The sequence below is a fragment of the Pempheris klunzingeri genome, chromosome 17, assembly GCF_042242105.1.
Source record: "Pempheris klunzingeri isolate RE-2024b chromosome 17, fPemKlu1.hap1, whole genome shotgun sequence".
NCBI classification, from domain to species: Eukaryota; Metazoa; Chordata; class Actinopteri; order Acropomatiformes; family Pempheridae; genus Pempheris; species Pempheris klunzingeri.
Genome location: NC_092028.1, coordinates 15,954,602 through 15,972,399, shown reverse-complemented (window position 1 = coordinate 15,972,399; position 17,798 = coordinate 15,954,602). Strand labels below are relative to the sequence as shown.

At 44.7% G+C, this 17,798-nt stretch overlaps 1 protein-coding gene across 2 annotated transcripts; it reads left to right on the top strand.

The window, feature by feature from the left end:
- Positions 1 to 482: 482 nt before the first annotated feature.
- On the top strand, positions 483 to 14,912 carry srebf1 (sterol regulatory element binding transcription factor 1). Of its 2 annotated transcripts, none has more exons than XM_070847312.1 (19): positions 483 to 787; positions 3,130 to 3,702; positions 5,129 to 5,304; positions 5,434 to 5,571; positions 5,807 to 6,025; positions 6,163 to 6,277; positions 6,556 to 6,713; positions 7,065 to 7,281; positions 7,382 to 7,566; positions 7,659 to 7,920; positions 8,217 to 8,383; positions 8,641 to 8,809; positions 8,977 to 9,085; positions 9,370 to 9,479; positions 10,357 to 10,489; positions 10,635 to 10,800; positions 11,687 to 11,902; positions 12,357 to 12,468; positions 13,152 to 14,912. In XM_070847312.1, the coding sequence occupies exons 1-19, from the start codon at positions 682 to 684 to the stop codon at positions 13,370 to 13,372; spliced, it is 3,552 nt and encodes a 1,183-aa protein (XP_070703413.1). In that variant the 5' UTR covers positions 483 to 681; the 3' UTR covers positions 13,373 to 14,912. The 2 variants fall into 2 exon arrangements, with proteins under 2 accessions (XP_070703413.1, XP_070703412.1); XM_070847311.1 differs by having other exon boundaries at positions 7,038 to 7,281.
- The last annotated feature ends 2,886 nt before the right edge of the window (positions 14,913 to 17,798 follow it).

Genomic DNA, 17,798 nt, shown 5'->3' with positions numbered 1-17,798 from the left:
GTTTCGGTAACACACGCCCACTGTGCTCTGATTGGCTGTTGGGGGGCAAGCCCACAATAAACACATCCATGCTGTTTTCCTCAAAATACACAGTTTGGTGAAATATATATTAGAAATTAATGTGGTTGTACACGATACACAAACAGCAGTGGATGATTTATTAGATATAAAACATATTATATTCATATATGATACATATTAATTTTCAACTGGACTTAAACTGGTGTTCTAGACCCACTATATAAATGTGTTGAGCACATTAATAATCATGTCTTATTGGATGTTGTTGTATTATAAAACTATGGCATATAAGCTCCACTGCTGTCACCCATTCACCCAAATAATAAAAACAACCCCGAGTAACTGGGACGTGGGAATCCAGCTCGGAGGCGGTGATTGGCTGACGCGCCTGTCAATCACCATCAGCTAGGGTGGGCTCTTTCGGCTGCTGCCGTAAGCATGTTAGTTACTGAATGAGCCTCAGTGTTTGGCTTCGGTTTGACAAGTTTCCCTGGACGATCATGGGGGTAGGAGTGAGTAGTTAGTTGACACATCAATAGGAGAATTGCAGCTCTCTTCACGCACACTTTGGGATCCGACGCTTTTGGCAAATGTAGGGACGTGGGGAGTGTCGACAGTTCAGTCAAGTCTACATCGGAAAAGCCCCACACGAGAGTAAAGATGAACAGCCTGTCTTTTGACGATCCATCCTTGGATAATCTGGATCCAACGCTGTCCCTCAATGACCCCAGCGATATTGACACGGCCCTCTTGAGCGACATTGATGGTAAGAGAATATAGAAATAGTGTCTGTTCACTAGCTAACCAACCGTATTTAACGTAAGCTAAACCAACAACACTGTTTGTAACTTAACGCTACCTCATGCTTGCTTTGTGTATTTCGCTCATTGACTTGACTTGCCTCTTGTGCCCAATGCCTGAGCTAAAACCCCAATTTATACCAACATAAAGCCCCATAAGAGACTAACGGAAAGGTTTTAGCTCTTTATCAGCCACCGTTAACGTTAGCCAGGCTAAGTTAGCTAACGTTAACCATGTAGCGGTAGCGCTGGTATTCCCTTAAGCTTAGCTGGGATGCTAATGGGTGGTGTTTTAAAACTCTTACAGTGTGTTTCACGAACTATCACACCTCAGTGTCATAACCTTATTGTTCATTATGACTAATTAAGAGCATGCAAAGCTAATATTTGAGGCTAACATGCTGCTAAATAGTCGTGAGCGCGCCCCGCCCCCAGCCTGCACAGACTGAGGTTACTGCCGTTCATTCCTCCGTGTTGAGTTCACGGTGCCTCACTGACCGATCAAATCTTACACATAAACAGTATATAAATGTATGCAATTTTTTTGCCAAGAAGCATCAAGATGATCATAACGGTGTGATCTGTTGACACCCTTCGATTATTTTCTTATTTTGTAGGAAACATTAATGTTAAACTGTCTTAAAAATGTAATAGTGGGATAGCAGTTCAGCAGCTGTTTGTGTCAGGATCACCTCCTAATCTCTCTTTCTGATGTTAGACATGCAGAGAAGATATAAAATTATTCAATCAGACATATACAAGTGGTGAAACCGTTTATTTTGTCGCTTCACTATTTATTTCCCAGCTATAGCTAATGAATGTGAGCATGTTTGTGCAAAGCACCACTGTGTGAACTGTATTGAGGTGATGCATATCCTGCAGCGGCGCTTCCTAAGTGTGACCGACAGTAACCCTCCGTGGTGCTGCTCGATGGTAACCTCGTGCAGACAGCGCTCCCTCTCTTTCGTGTCTTGGGCTGATCGGCATAGCAAGTCTCCAGGACGCGCTCTGATTGGTCAAGAGCGATCACCTCATACAAAACACTGGATTACAAACCCAGGGTGCTGCGGTTCTCTGCAGACACAACACATCCTCACAGTTCCTGGTCACAACTACACACGTTAGTCATTATTCCCCAATTTGGCAATTTAATAGTCCCCAGAATAAACAGAAAGCACAATGCGGGGACATTTATCTTGACTTTATTTCATTCATTTAAAAGCATCACCTATTAAATCACAGCAATTTGCATGCACACAATAGATTTTAGAACTTTTTAGATCTCCTACTCTCATATAATTAATGGGAATATGTTTGTGGCCAGTTTTCTGTCCGTTCTTTGAAATACTTTGACTCACACCTGCAGGATCATAACAAATAGTCTGACCTTGCATGGGCTGTCGAACATTTAATATAGGATTTACAGTATATGTGTAGCTGGTGCTTGGTGTGTTTGTACTGTAAATGTCAGCATGCACTGCGAAGAAGGCTCATTATTTTATCCGTTTAGATCCAATTCTGATCATCATCTAATTCCGATATAGATACGGAAAGAAACCAAAATGTGTTGAAGGCAGAAACTGTCTTTATTTTAGCTGTTTTTTCTGCGCCAATCATCATTTGCTATGGACATGATTATCTGGCGATTGCATTTTGAGAAAAACAACTAAGTAAAGAAAAAAACATTTATTTTCTTTTTTACCAATGCATAATTTGGATTGTTAGAGCCTTTTATACTGCAGAAACATAGTTGTAGATTTAGCTGTTATTGATTTGCTAAGGACAATTTGTTGAATAATTTCGTGGCTGCATACTTAATTAATGATTCCAGTCAACCTTGGCTTCCGATTGGTTAAAATGTAAAAACATGTTGCATGTGCTCATTAGAAAGCTTAGTTGAAGCTATGGAGCCTTGAAAGCAAACCAGTTTTTGACCATGTTTTCTGTATGTGCTCATGCTTGTGTCAGGCTGCTGTCAGTGTTTTCTTAACAAGATAGTTTTCATTAACAGCTGAACCCAAAAATACGGACTACAGAGTTTTATTGAAGCACACATCAACTTGTGTTATTTATATAGTTATTTTTGTTACTTGAGTTTGGCATTTTAATACGAAATGGTTATATTAGAAAAAAAATTCTGTGCAATTCAGCTGGAAAAGTGTAGTAAATTTGGAACTGGTTCCCATTCAGAAGTGCACTGAAGGTTGAGTTGATACTCAGATTTATTTAGAGTTATTTTGACAATTTCTTGTATTTTTCTACTTGGTCAATATCAGTGATGGTGGTTCTGATTTCTGTCCCTCGTCAGACATGCTACAGCTCATCAGCAACCAGGACATGGAGTTTGGAGGACTGTTCGATAACCCTCCGTACACAGGCCCCCCTCCCACCCAAGAGCTTCCTGGTTTGACCCAGCCCATCAAATCATCCACACCCCCAACCACCACTACCGCACCTCCACCTTCATCTACCTCTTCCATCCTAAGCAGTAGCCCCCACCTGGATGCACTCTTGGGCCCCCCGATCACCCGCAGTTCCTCCACCCCAGACAAGACCTTCCAGCCACCCACCTTCCAGCAGTCCCCCCTGGCCCAGGTGCCTAACCCCACCCAGAGGCAGCAGCCAGCCTCCCCGCCGCTGGCTCAGAGCGTCAGACAGCCCCAGGTGGAGCAGCTACAACCCATTGTCAGCCCGTCTGCCCCGGCTCAGGCGGCTTCCCCTCATGGCTCACCAGGACCAAGCCCAGCTTTCAGCTCCACGCCTCAGGCCCTCTTCACCTCGCCTGCACCCCAGACTCCAGCTCAGCCCCAAACACAAATTCAGGCCCAAGCTCAGACCCAACTGGTCCGGACCAACTACATCAACCAGAACAGCTTCACAGGTAAGGACTCTTTGAGCGATGAGGGTTCATGATAGTGCCTGTCGGGGACCTTTTTTTGATTGTTAGATTGTATACGGTAAAAATCTGAAAATCTCCTGAGGTGAATGATCCAAGTTAAAGGCTTTAAAGAGGTATGGGGATATTTTACTTAAGGCCATTGCAATCTTATTTTCTCTTTCGTCTTCTGATGTTTGCCATCGGATAAATCTAAAATCCATAATATATCCTGTCGGCTTCACTTAATAAAATTGCCCTTCAACAGTCAGGTTCCTGTTTGATTAAATTTAAATGATCTAAAAGTCAATTCTGCTGGCATCAAGAAAGTCTAAGTATCTCTGCTCTCTATGGAGAGCAACTTTTGTTCTATTTGAAACAAAGAATGAAAATGCTAGAAAAAGAACAAGAATTGATACAGAGAGTGAGTTTATTTGTTATGAAAATGCCTGTTGTAATTATTACACTTAAGGAAAAGTAATAATCCATCAGATGTGCTGCTAAATGATGATACGTTTTTACTGCTGCTTCTTGTGCACACCTACTAAAATAGTTCATTGGTCTGAAATGGATTAAAACACTTGGGGCCAATGTGTTTAAAGGCAGATTTGTGTTTCCCATTCTAGTTTAGTTCCAGTGGCCAGCAAGGTGGCTTTTCACCCTGGTACTGATAGGTGATTGCAGTGGAGCTGATAAGAAACATAACGTGGCACACTGACTGTTGCTATCACTTATTTCTAATCAGATTGTATTTCACCTATTGGCCTACAAACCCACAGACTGTGGCTTGCACAGAGGAAAGTGTTGTAGTCTCTTGAGTTGTACCATTAACAATACATTTTAAAACAAACAAATGACTCATGTTCATTCACCATTGGCTATTACCATTACGCTTCCAGTCCAGGCTTGGTGCACATACTGGTGCGTTAGAAAGCTTTTACATGCTTTATGTATTAAAAGACACTTTTTATTTCACTCTTGTTTCAGGTGACATGTTATTTAACATTAACAAATCACAAACTGCCACATTGCAGTGGTAAAAAGAATACTGGAGCTATTTCACATCGCTTGTTATCATATACAGACACAGTGTAGAGTACTTAGATAAACATACACTTAGTATTGGTTGGCTTCAAATTTCTTCTTGTATACTTCTCAAATACATAATTGCTGCTCAATTGTTTTTGAGAGCTGGAAACTCGCTCAAATGTTGTAGTGATTAACAGTGTGTTAAGGATACGTAAAAATGTTTTACTTTACTACACTGCACTGTAGAATATCCTGTTGAGTGTTTTTGTTGACACTGTATTGTGCGGCAGTAAAAGCTGAATTAAGATGATATGAGATGAACTGTCGTTGTGGATACTTCATGCATTTTATGCACACTCGAATTGAGGCTGAAAGAAAAAAAAATCGCGTAACTGTTTTCCAGCTGTGACTCCCAGCAGTGTGAGCCAACCCACCACAATTTTGTCGTCCTCGCCTCCGAGTGTTCAGCCAGTGACCATTCAGACTCCGCTCCAAGGGCTGACCACCACGTCTCCTCTTCTGGCCACGACAGCGAGCCCGCCAGCTCAAACCATCGCACCCCACGTACAGCAAGTCCCTGTAAGCGTGTATGCTTACATGTATGGACGCATACATGTAAAATAAATGCACCATACTGCTTGCTTGTGCAGTATGGAGCCAAAAGCAGAACTGCCCATGTTTACTGTATGTGTGTGTGTGTTTTCTCAGGTGCTGCTGCAGCCCCAGTTTATCAAGGCTGAGTCACTGCTGCTGACCACTCTGAAGCATGACCCCTGCATCGTCACTACTATGGCTTCTACCACATCGTTGGCCACGACCACCCCAGTACAGAGCACTTCCCTGCAGGTAAGAAGAAGCTAAGGTCACAACTATGGTGATCAAATACTTCCTTGACCTTAGATTGAAATTCTATGTTATCATCAAGCCATCAGTGAAGAAAAGATACATCAGGTTCTGTTGAATACTTTATCTTGAATACACAGTATGTAAACTGTGCGATTATTGAGTGATGCTGATTGGGCGTCACATATGATTTCACTGTGCATTCTTTGGGTAACAGTCTCCTTGTTTACCTCCTCAGGCCTTTATGGGCGGTGGCACCATCCTGACCACGGTGCCTGTCATGGTGGACGCTGACAAGCTGCCTATCAACCGCATCGCCATCAGCAGCAAGCCGGCTGGCCAGCCACACAAGGGAGAGAAGCGCACCGCCCACAACGCCATCGAGAAGCGCTACCGCTCCTCTATTAATGACAAAATCATCGAGCTCAAGGATCTGGTTGCTGGTACCGAGGCCAAGGTACGAATAGTACAGGAAAGATTTGAAATGAATAGTTGTAAGCGTGAGGGCTTTTTGGGAGATGCGGCAATGGGCAGCATTAACAAGACAAAGAAAAAGCTAATTGTATTGTTGCTTGTGTTCCTGCTGTCGCACAGCTCAACAAGTCTGCAGTGCTGAGGAAAGCCATCGACTACATCCGTTACCTGCAGCAGACCAACCAGAAACTCAAACAGGAGAACATGGCTTTTAAAATGGCAGCCCAGAAAAACAGTATGTGCTTAAAACCTTTCTCTCTCCTTTTTTTTTCTTTTTTTATTCCAGAAGAGCTTTTCAGCAGTTTATTTCAATTCCCTGAAAGTCAGGCATTTGGTTGACCTTTTGTGATGAGGTCTATTGATAGCTACTGTTATCCTGAAAATGACAAAAGTGAAAATGGTCTTCTATAGCCTCTAAGTAAGTGAAATTGAAGGTTGAACATGTCCATTACTTTTGTGCCACTGATTGACCCTCTAACTGGTCCCCTCATCTTTCCTTTCCTCTTACCTCAGAGTCTCTCAAGGACCTGGTCGCCATGGAGGTAGATGGACCGGCTGAAGTGAAGAACGAGCTGCCCACCCCGCCGGCCTCTGACGTGGGCTCCCCCACCTCTTTCTCCCACTGTGGCAGCGACTCAGAGCCTGACAGTCCGATGGGGGAGGACACCAAGGTATGTCGCTCTTACTTAAATTAATAGTAGAGGATGATAATCAATGTTTGTTTGTTTTTTTACATAAAATGAGGGCTCCGGTTAGGTGACCCGGAGAGGCTGTCTGCTTGACAACAAGTCCGTGTTTGATCCCAGCAAGCACTGTGTAGCCCTTTAAAGTGTCCTCATGGAGGATTCCCTTCTTAGTCATGTATTAAAAGGGCACATAATTACCTAAATGCCCACAATCTAGTGTGCTTAATGGCTGATTTATGCCTCTCTATTTAGATGGCATGGGAGCCCTGTACATCTAGAAAATGTAACGTAGCTGCTGTCTATGTCTAGATTGACCTTCAATCTTCTACTCGGCAGCCGAATGTGGGCACTTTAGACGGATCGGCAGCAGGAGGTAGCGCCGGCGGCATGTTGGACCGTTCCCGCATGGCGTTGTGCACCTTCACCTTCCTCTTCCTCTCCCTCAACCCTCTGGCTGCCCTTCTCTGCTCAGCTGGCAGCAGCTCAGCCGGAAGTGCTGCAGCCGCTGCCACCCATCACCAAGGAAGGAATATCCTCGGTTTGGAAATCTCAGGTACCGGACAAAGTAAAGCCACTGTCAAGTGGAGGGTCACAACAATTAGCTGCTTGACATATGCTAGACATATTCTAAACGATGAAAATGTTTTCTGCAGCGGACTCGTGGGGCTGGATGGACTGGATGCTGCCAACTATACTGGTGTGGCTACTGAACGGTATTCTGGTGTCAGGGGTTCTGATCCGACTGCTGGTGTATGGAGAGCCTGTAACCAGACCACACTCTGGATCCTCTGTCTTGTTCTGGAGGCACCGCAAGCAGGCTGACCTGGACCTAGCTAGAGTACGTTCTTTAGCTGATACAAACAGATGAATGACTGAGTCTCTTGTTATCTGGTCCGTCTCATAATCACCGATCTCTTTCACCCTCCTCAGGGAGATTTTGCTCAGGCCAGTCAGAACCTGTGGACCTGTCTAAAGGCTCTTGGGCGTCCCTTACCCACCTCCCAGTTGGATCTGGCCTGTGCTGCACTCTGGTCCCTGCTAAGATTCTGCCTCCAGCGCCTCTGGGTGGGCCGCTGGCTGGCTGCCAGGGCTGGAGGGCTGCGATCTGATCGCCCCCTGCAGGAGGACGCCTGCAAAAGCAGCCGGGACGCCGCCCTGGTCTACCACCGCCTGCACCAGCTACACATGACAGGTCGGTTGGTGGGAAAAACGCTGTTTCTAAATTAAATCAGTGTAGCAGACTGAACACTGTAGGGTGGAATGTGACAGAAGCTCAACTGATTAAAGAGTCCCCTTTCTTGTGTGTTGTGATTAAGTGCCAATAAAAGGTTTAGATTAAGATTGTAAAAGCACTTGGCTTAATTAATACCAGACAGCGTGGGCTCTTTTTTGTGATTTCTTTATATGATTATTGCAAGACTGTTGTCCAATGTAAAATATGAGATTTTTAGAAAATATTCTTTTCTTGTCTTCTATCTCTGCACACAGGTAAGCTGAATGGTAGCCACCTGTCAGCAGTGCACATGGCTCTAAGTGCGGTGAACCTGGCGGAGTGTGCTGGCTCCTGTCTGCCCGTGGCCTCTCTAGCGGAGGTCTATGTCTCTGCAGCTCTGCGGGTCAAAGCCAGCCTGCCAAGGATCCTGCATTTTACCTCTGTAAGTCTCCTCAGTTTGTGCTTACCTGTTTTGATCAGTCATTTGTACTGTGCTTTAAGTTAAGTTTTAAGTTGACATGTGGTTCATTTGTCTTCAATCTTTAATTAAAATGCATTCAGTTTTTAATGACCCTGGGACATGAAAGTAAAACATCATTAATAAAGTACAAGCTGTGTAATTCTGTCCTCTTGTGTGAGAAATGACAGCGAAGAACTTAACTAACTACTTTTTGTGGTTGTTTTTTTTGTGTCTGACAGCGTGTGTTCCTGAGCAGCGCCCGTCAGGCGTGTCTGTCGTCCAGTGGCAGCGTGCCTCCAGCTATGCAGTGGCTCTGTCACCCGCTAGGTCACCGCTTCTTTGTGGACGGGGATTGGGCAATTCGCAGCACTCCTAAAGAAAGCATCTACAGCCAGGCTGGCAATACAGGTCAGTGCAGAAAAATACAGCACACACTCCACGTGTACCTATGTTCTACAGTGGATAATTTAATGCCTTTAATCCTCCTATTCACCTATGGCCTAAACCCCTGTTCTGTATATGCACGCTCAAGGACTTGTATTCCTCATGTTAATTGTTTGTTGGTGCTCCCATAGTGGATCCTCTGGCCCAGGTGACTCAGGCATTCAGGGAGCACCTCCTGGAGAAGGCTCTGTACTGTGTGGCCCAGCCTTGTGGAGAGAAAAGCCCCAGCCAGGGCGAAGGGTGAGAAAACGAACCACTTCTAAATAACTTTTTCTTAATGTTGCTCATCCCACTGAAATTTGTTTGCCTTTTTTATGTATTTTGTTGTAATTTCATGGTTGGTCAAGGATTTGGCACAATTTAAGTGTGAATAGACAAACACAAGGGGAACAACAACAATGAGGATAACATTATTGACAATTAAAATTATCTGAAATAATTCAAGAATGCCTTTGGTATTAACAGATTTGGAATTGTTATTGTCTGTTCATATGAATAACCATTCAGTGTGTGTCTCTCCTCAGGGAGTATGCCGATGCCCTGGAGTACCTCCAGTTGTTGATTAGTGCATCCGATGCGGCTGGTGCCACCTCTCAGTCCTTTGCTATCGGTTCCAACATGGCTACTGTGACTGGTAAGTCACAGTGGCAACTGTCATTTCTGTCAACAACACATTTATTCAGAGAACATTAGTGCCAGCTAATGGCAGCAGTGTTTGAATCCCAGCCCAACATTGGCTTCTGAAATCTTGGCAACCTAACACTCACTGACTGAGGCTACTTCTGTTGCTTGAGTACATCAACACATTCAAGTGTAGATTTGGGCTCCTTAACATCATTACGACTTGCGTATCTCTTCCAAGAGAATTGCATTTGCTTTCCCCCTATCTTTCCCTCACTTGCCCCGACTGTTCGATTTCCTTAATGTGCTTGCAAAATAAGAGGCGGTGAGATAAAGTTAATTTTTACACTATTGAGATGGAGTAGCTTGATTTCCACTGGGCTGACTTCCCCCCTCCCACTGCTTTCTTTTGTCCTCACTGATCACTGATCTGAGCGAAAAGGGGCTAGGTGAAAGGGAGGCATCCACTAGATTGCTTCATCTATCTTCAGCGCTGTCAAATCGGTGATCACCTTGAGAGGAAGGGGGGGAGGGAGGGAGGGAAGGAAGGAGGGAGAGGGAGGGAAGGAGGCTGTGCAGGGATTTTAATGTGAGAATTTCCTTGGCAGAGCCTCGGGTCTCTCATACAGCGTTATAAGTTAGTGTTGCCCGAATATTAAATGGAGTAGTTTTCCCTCATGAGGGAGTGGTCAAAATGGCTGCTTCCTCTCAGCACATTGTGACTATGCCAGAGGGGAGAAACAGATTGATTCAGAGGTCAAAATACAGACAGCAGCTCTGTGTGTGCATACACACACATGTCAAACATGAAAGTGTGTAGCAGGGAATTCAAATATTTGCGTGTTTGTCTGCGGGTGTCTCCCCTTTGACGGTTTTGTTGAAACTTCCAGGCTGCGACCCCCACTCCAAGTGGTGGTCCTCGGTTGCTGTGGTGATCATCAACTGGCTCCAAGGAGACGACGCTGCGGCGGAGAGACTGTATCCGACTGTTGAGCACTTACCACGCAGTCTGCAAAACGCAGAGTAAGTCGGACATGCGGAACTTCTGCAGCTCGTCATAGAGTGTTTTGCATAACTCATTGCTGCTAATGCCAAACATGACACACACTCACACACACTTCCACTACTTTAACCTGCGTCCTCTGCCTCTTTTCCCCCTCTCTGTTAGGAGTCTCCTACCCAAGGCTTGTCTGAACACTTTCAGGGCAGTGCGGGCTCTGCTGTCCAAGCCAGAAAACTGCCAGCTGAGTCTGAGCTACAGCGACAAGGCCAGCACCCTGCTCCGAGACAGCCTCAACCTAGGACCACACTGCCACAGCTCGAGTTTAGACAAGGTACACACACACACACACACACACACACACACACACACACTCACACACTCAAAGGCACTTGCAGAGTACACATAAAAGTCAAGTTGATTTTTTTTATTCTTCCTATGAAAGAAATTTTGTGAAGGCAACGGCATTCTCATTAAAAATGTAAAAAAAAAACAAAAAAAAACATAAACGCGAATGTACACAGTGACAGATGTGCCCCCACATGTGCGTGTATAAAATCATAAACACAGAAACCCCCCCGCTTGAGTGCACACTTTTCCCAATACAAACCCACACACTGTGAATCTCCTGTAGCTACTCCTCTCTGTGATACCGTGGTGTCCTACCCTCTGGCGCTCAGCAGATGGTGATGCTGGTGGATAGGTGGCTCACAGTGTGCGTAAGTCTACGGCCAGAGCTGTGGTGCATTGTAGTTGCATTGCATGTGTGTCTCAGCGGAGTGCAATGTACCTGCAGTGCAACACAGAGCTGGGCCACCAACAGCAGAAAACACACACGCACACACACACACACACACACACACACACACACACACACACACACACACACACACACACACACACACACACACACACACAGGGTAGAAAATGCCCTTCAACATAGAGTAGAGCTCTGTTGTAGTTGTCGTTACATCTTGTGTGTTTCATTTACCTGCTATCACTCTCTGCAATGTCTGTTATCATAAATGCAAATACACACTCTCGCCTTTGGTCAAGTGTTTTTCTCCCATTATTGCTTTACTCTCAGCGTAATAACAGTTGTAGTAGAAACTTGCATTTTCTCATAAGCATGTCTTTCAATTTTGTGTCAAAAGTCAGTCAGTCAGTCAGTCGTGTTACTTTACTGCAGTTTGTGGATAATCTTGTCCACTCCTCTCTAGGTCGTCCAGTTGCTCTTGTGTGACCTCCTGTTGGTGATGAGGACCAACGTGTGGCGTCTGCAGCAGCAAGGGGCCGGGCCGGCGGGGTCAGGGTCGGCGGGAACCAGCGGCCCCGCGGGGGTCCACCAGGCCTCCCCGCCGGAGCTCCAAGGCTTCCAGCAAGATCTCAGCTCCCTACGCAAACTGGCGCACAGCTTCAGGCCGGCGATGCGAAGAGTACGTATAGTGATATTAGTCGCTACGTTTTACCTGACAAGCAGAAGGTCGACAGGCCATCAAGACGAAGATTCTTATGTGCTGCACATACCTGAAACAACATGTTGAATTTAAATACAGATGGCCACACATTAGAAGCACATAGCATATACACCTGCAAATTCTTCCTGTGCACATATTTGCAGGCAGTCCACGGTACAGTTCTCTGCAGAAATTAGCTGGGAGGTGTTGCAACACACATACACCCACACGCACACACACACACACACACGCCCCTGAGGCAAGTGTTTAGTAGCGTTGTTCACAAGGATTCAAAGTCTCTCTGAGGTGGAGCTGAATATGCTGGATGAGTCATCATTACTTGTTCTCATCACTGCTCCTCCTCCTCCTCCTCCTCCTCCTCTGCCTCCTCCTCCCCTCTCATCTAATCTTTCTTCCCTCCATCTCTTTCCAGTTGTTCCTCCATGAAGCTACAGCCAGGCTGATGGCGGGGGCCAGTCCCACCCGCACACATCAGCTCCTGGATCGCTCACTAAGACGCAGAGCAACGCCCGGAGCCAAGACAGGTGTGTGTGTGTGCTTTTTCATCCAACTCTGTGTGCAGGACAGGTCTTGTTTTATGAGCTTTTTGCTGTTCATCATATTTTGAATTGTGTGGATGGAGCAGACCTATTTTTTTTTATTTTTAAATTACTTCACTATTGCTATGCTGTTTATGAATCACCAATTAAACCTCATGAATATGGCAACATCATTTCATACTGGTCAGTAATTCCTACTTGCTTCAGTGTCTGAATTTTAAGTAATGTTGGCCGCATGAGATGTTCTAATAACATAATCATCATTGTTTTTATGATTTTAAACTAGTACGTTACCAGGCTGTAATTCATTAATAGCATTAAAATACTGATTCATTCTTTTTTTAGCAAAGAAAGAATCAGATATTTTAAACTTACAAATAAACATCAGTTGGGGATGCTGTTATTCTCCAAGCGCTGATTTGGAGATTTGTCTTTTTGTGCAACTTTTTAAACAAAAGTAGTGTTGATAGCTGAGAGACACTGAATTGCTGTAATCAGTAGCTTTAATCGGCTTCTCATCTATTTTGCCCAGTTGTTCACTTCGCTAAATCCCATCAGTAATCAAGCATGAAGCTGCTAAAGCCTGATTGGCTGTCGGTGGCTGACAGCATGGAGAAGCTCACCCAGAACGCCACGGTAACGACATTCTCTGTGCTTTTTGTGTGCAGAGGAGTGCGAGACGCGGCCAGGCCAGCGGGAGCAGGCAGAGGCTGTGATGCTGGCGTGCCGCTACCTCCCCCCCTCCTTTCTGTCGGCTCCTGGCCAAAGGGTGGGCATGCTGGCAGACGCAGCCCGCACCCTGGAGAAGCTGGGAGACAAGAGGACCCTCCACGACTGCCAGCAAATGATCATCAAGCTGGGCAGCGGCACCACCGTCACCAACAGCTAGAGAGAGGGGGAGGGAGGGAGGGGCTGGGAGACATGCATGGACACTGTATATAGAAACATCTCTGACATACAAAAAGACGCACACACAGACAAGAAACAAACCCCCGCAGACACACACAGCCATTCAGTGTCTGGCATTTTGGCGTGCAGCTGTTGGAACAGATTTATTAAACTATTCAGATTCATATCAAAACGGTTTTTCTTCATGGATCGTCCCTCCCGCCAGCCCAACCCCACATCAGGAGGCACTTGTAGAGTCACACCCTTGTTGCGGTGGATTATTGCCAGAATTATAAGAAGCATTTTTCTCTCTTAACGAGCTGAATCCCCTTGTGAGATTACATTGCAGTGCCACAATTTGACCACAGAGAGGAGCCACCCCCGGTTTAGTGTGAATGATGTGTGTGTGTGTGTGTGTGAGAAGCATGACAGAGATATTTGCCCTGCATTTATTCAGTCCAGCCCCACCCTCGCTCTGTTCAACAGAGATGCACCTTCCACAGGCAGGAGTGCTCAGTGGGTTGGAGTGGCGGGCTGCTCTGATTGGCTGCGGAGTGAGGCACCTCTTGTTCGTGGGAGCAAAACGACCAAAACTCGGATTGGTCCGACCGTGGGCTTGTTCAGTGGGAGGCCGCTCCGCAGGTTGTTCAGCTAGCGTCAAAGTTGATCTGAATCATGTTTCACTGATAATCTGAGGGGAGTTGAGCCACTGCACAAGCTCTGTGTCTATCTGCACTAGCCCTGCGAGGCTGAAATCTATGAGATGAGTAATAATATGGCTTTATGAGGTTATTTTCATAGAGGTCGTTCTTTGTTTTGCTGTGTACATATTTTAAAATGTATTTATAATCTGTATGAACTTTGATTAAGCAGTATTTTGCATAAACAGAGTGATAAACGCCTATTTTCTTCCCTCAAATCTGTTTCACTCGGTAGCTTTTGACCAGGCCCAAATAATGTAGTTACTGTACTCTATTGCCATGGTGACAAGCGTCAAAATGGAGATGATATCAAGTTAGTTGTGTCACATGGTCTGACTCATTCGACCTTTTGCACTGTTGCACTCCGTATGCAACTATATAATCAAAAGACACCGGCAGCGTCCAATTCTGGTATCACCAACCGGCAACCTTTGGTGCTTTTGCAACAAGTCATGCAGAAGATTTCAAAATAATTGACCATTATTTTTTTTCCAAAGAGGGCCTGTAGTGAATGTTCTGGTTTTCCTTTTGTAGCTCCAACATTTAGAGCAATACTCGCTCTTTCAGTCGTAGTTTCATGCTCGTACAGAACCACCATTTTAGAGGACTGTAGAAAAGTAAAAAAAAACAAAACAACTTTGGCATGTATGTTTGTCCCAGGACCAGTATGTTTTTATAGTGTGTCACTAATGTGAAATACCGAAAGACGTGGGATTGAGAATGAGATGCAACCATGTATAAAGGTATTCACATGTCCTTTTAACTGACATCTCTTCATCTCTTCCTTGTCTTTTGGTTTCATCCTTTTATGATGTAAATATTAAAGCATTTTGTAAAGAAGACTGTAGCGTTTCCTGTGGTGCTTTTCGTTTTAATTGGCTAACAGAGTTTGATTACCACACAATGACGACGATGATAATCAAAGTAGTTGAAAGTCTCCCTCCACTAAGCTCAAAATTATGTAAGTAGGTCATGTGCTCGCATGTAAAATGGGACAAAACTTTTTCAAAATGTACAGGAGATGCCTATTTTGGGAAAAACGCTGAAATAAATTAATCTGTTGGCGTGTGCCAGAACCCAATTATTCTCTCAAAACGTTGTTTTTGTAAGCGAAGGCCAAATGCTAATTGATAATAATAATGGCTGCCTTTAATATGCTTTCTTAAATACAGATTTTTAGTGTTTTAATTTGAGAAACATTTTGATTAATATTGGAATGGAAGTTCTGAATCATGGCTAAGATAATGGAACGTTTAGCCTTTCTGACTTATTGTGGTCACTGTTACTCGTGTTTATCCGTAAAGCAGCACAATATAAGTGCATTGGGAGAAAATACCCTGTTATGTTAATGTCGGTGCGTGTTCAGTGAAGACAAAAAGAGCAGGCATTGGTCATAGCAGCATTGAAAGGTGCTGGTATATTTAACATTGGCGTTACAAAAAACATTTCAAACAAAGTGATGCTGTGTCATCGATTCCAAACAAAGAGACATGAAAATCAATAAAACGGCATGCTCCAACTTAAGACAAGTGACATTCCCAAAAAAGGTCGTTATTTTTTTTCATCAATGGATTCTTTTAATAACATTTTATAAGCAATAACATATTCCATTTTATAGAAAATAAACATCTCTAGGAAATACTATACACAATTATATTAGTACATCACATCTTACATTTAAACAGCATCAAATACTTATATACACCATTAAATAATGAGCTTCATAAAAGAGAAAGTTTGGTGTGGCGTTTTTGCACTTTCTTTTATGCTCTAATACTTAAATATGTCTCCTTTTGATATGACCAGAACTTTAACTGACGCCCTGCACGGAGCATTGTTACATAGCATGGAAGAGTGAAAGAGGCTACATTTGAGATACACAAACAGACGTGTGTGTTATGAAGTCTGAATCGAATGTACATCTTTCTGCACTGCTGTGGTAAGTGAGATAATCATACATCATGGCAATGTTTAACAGTAATACTTCTGAACTGTACACAGATATGAAGTGAGATGACCTGACTCCCGGCTGGACCCTTGGAGCCCGGATCTGCAACCTGATGATGGCGGCGTTTACTGTACATATTGAATGTGCACACAGTTAAAATGGAGTTACACTCTTAAACAGAGCCATCTTTTTTTTTTTAATTCATTTTTCTTTTTTAATTTCGGAGTAACACAAAGCCTGACATATACCAAGGGTGACGCAATGATGTTGTATAGTCATAATGCACATCAAAATACATCTCAGAAGATAAGAGCATTATATTAAAATACTGCGTCCATTTTTTTCTTAACTCTTCAATATCAGAATATTTAGAACCTGTAAAGCACATCATCATGTACAGTTTCCTTTTTTGTTTCATCTTGTTTTAAACACAAACGCACACATTGAGATAGTACATCCAGTGGTTGGCTGCTGCTTTTTTGATGCATGACATCTTGGATTGGAGATGAATTTCTTCACTCGCACAGACACATATGCACAAACACACTGATGATGTGGTTGTAGAATGACAATTCTATGATTATCACACACACACACACACGCACAAACGCACGCGCACAGACACACATTCACGTACGCGCACACGCACGCGCGCACGCGTACACACCTCTTGGCCAACAGACAAGGTGGCCAGAGGGATGCTCCGGCCCAATCAGTGTCCGCCAGGTGTCTGAATATGATAGCAACCCATCCGAAGGCAGAACACACACACGTTCCTCGCTCTGCATTTCAAACAGCTTCCCCGTGCACTGGGCTCCAGGGTACACAGTCTCTAAAGCGCAGTCTAGCCTCCTGTTAAACAGTGCCGCTGCCTTCTGCCCTCCAGTAAGGGGCTCAGTAGAGAAAACACATTTCCAGGCCGGGTTCAGGGAGCAGCTATTCACTGCGGAGCCATTCTCTGGGGTTTGTATTGCTCCTAGCTCCACCACAGCGCAGCCTTTCGCCCTTCCCTCAGCCCCACTGGCTCATGTGCCTGTCCGTCATCAGTCATCACCGTGTTTTAAGGTACAGGTGGCTGTTTGGGCGGCATTTTTGTTTGCCTTGGCGGATAGGTGATGCTTGACTGGCTGAGGGGTGGTGTCGGTGGTGGAGATGGTGCACTGGAATATCTTACAGGTCCTGCAGAAAAAGGGAAGAGAGACTGACATAAATACAAACGCACAGAGATGAAGAAGGGTATGTGCCAGAGGTTTTGAGGAGCTTCCTGTTTGCCTACACTGACCTTGCACTCACAACAGATAATACTTGCACACAGCATTTTCTGTCACTGTCCTTCATGCTCGGTCTGTCTGAAGTATAGTGCGATAGTGTTTTTATGAACACAAGAGCTAAATTGTGTGTTTGTTCAGGTGGTATGCTGCAGGTGGAGGCGCCCCATGCGCCACTCGGAGCTCACACGCATGTGCTGTACATGCATCTATGAGTGTGCCAGAGTGTTTCTGCAGACATGAAAGCGAGCTGGTTGCAGTGTGCAGAAGTGGGGAGATGGATGCAGCTGGCCAGTGAACCAGCTCCACTGTGAAAGACACAGCAGGAACGCCCACTAATTGCGCTGGTGTGGTGCTGATGGTGGAGTGCTTTCTTTCCCCTTATCCTCCTCTGCAGCCTCCCAGTATCTCTCGTTCACTCTCACCGTCTTTCTCTCTGAACTGCCAGTTGCTCATCCTTATGGCCTGGACTCAGACCAGCAGCTCTGCCCTCTGTCTCTTATCTCTCCC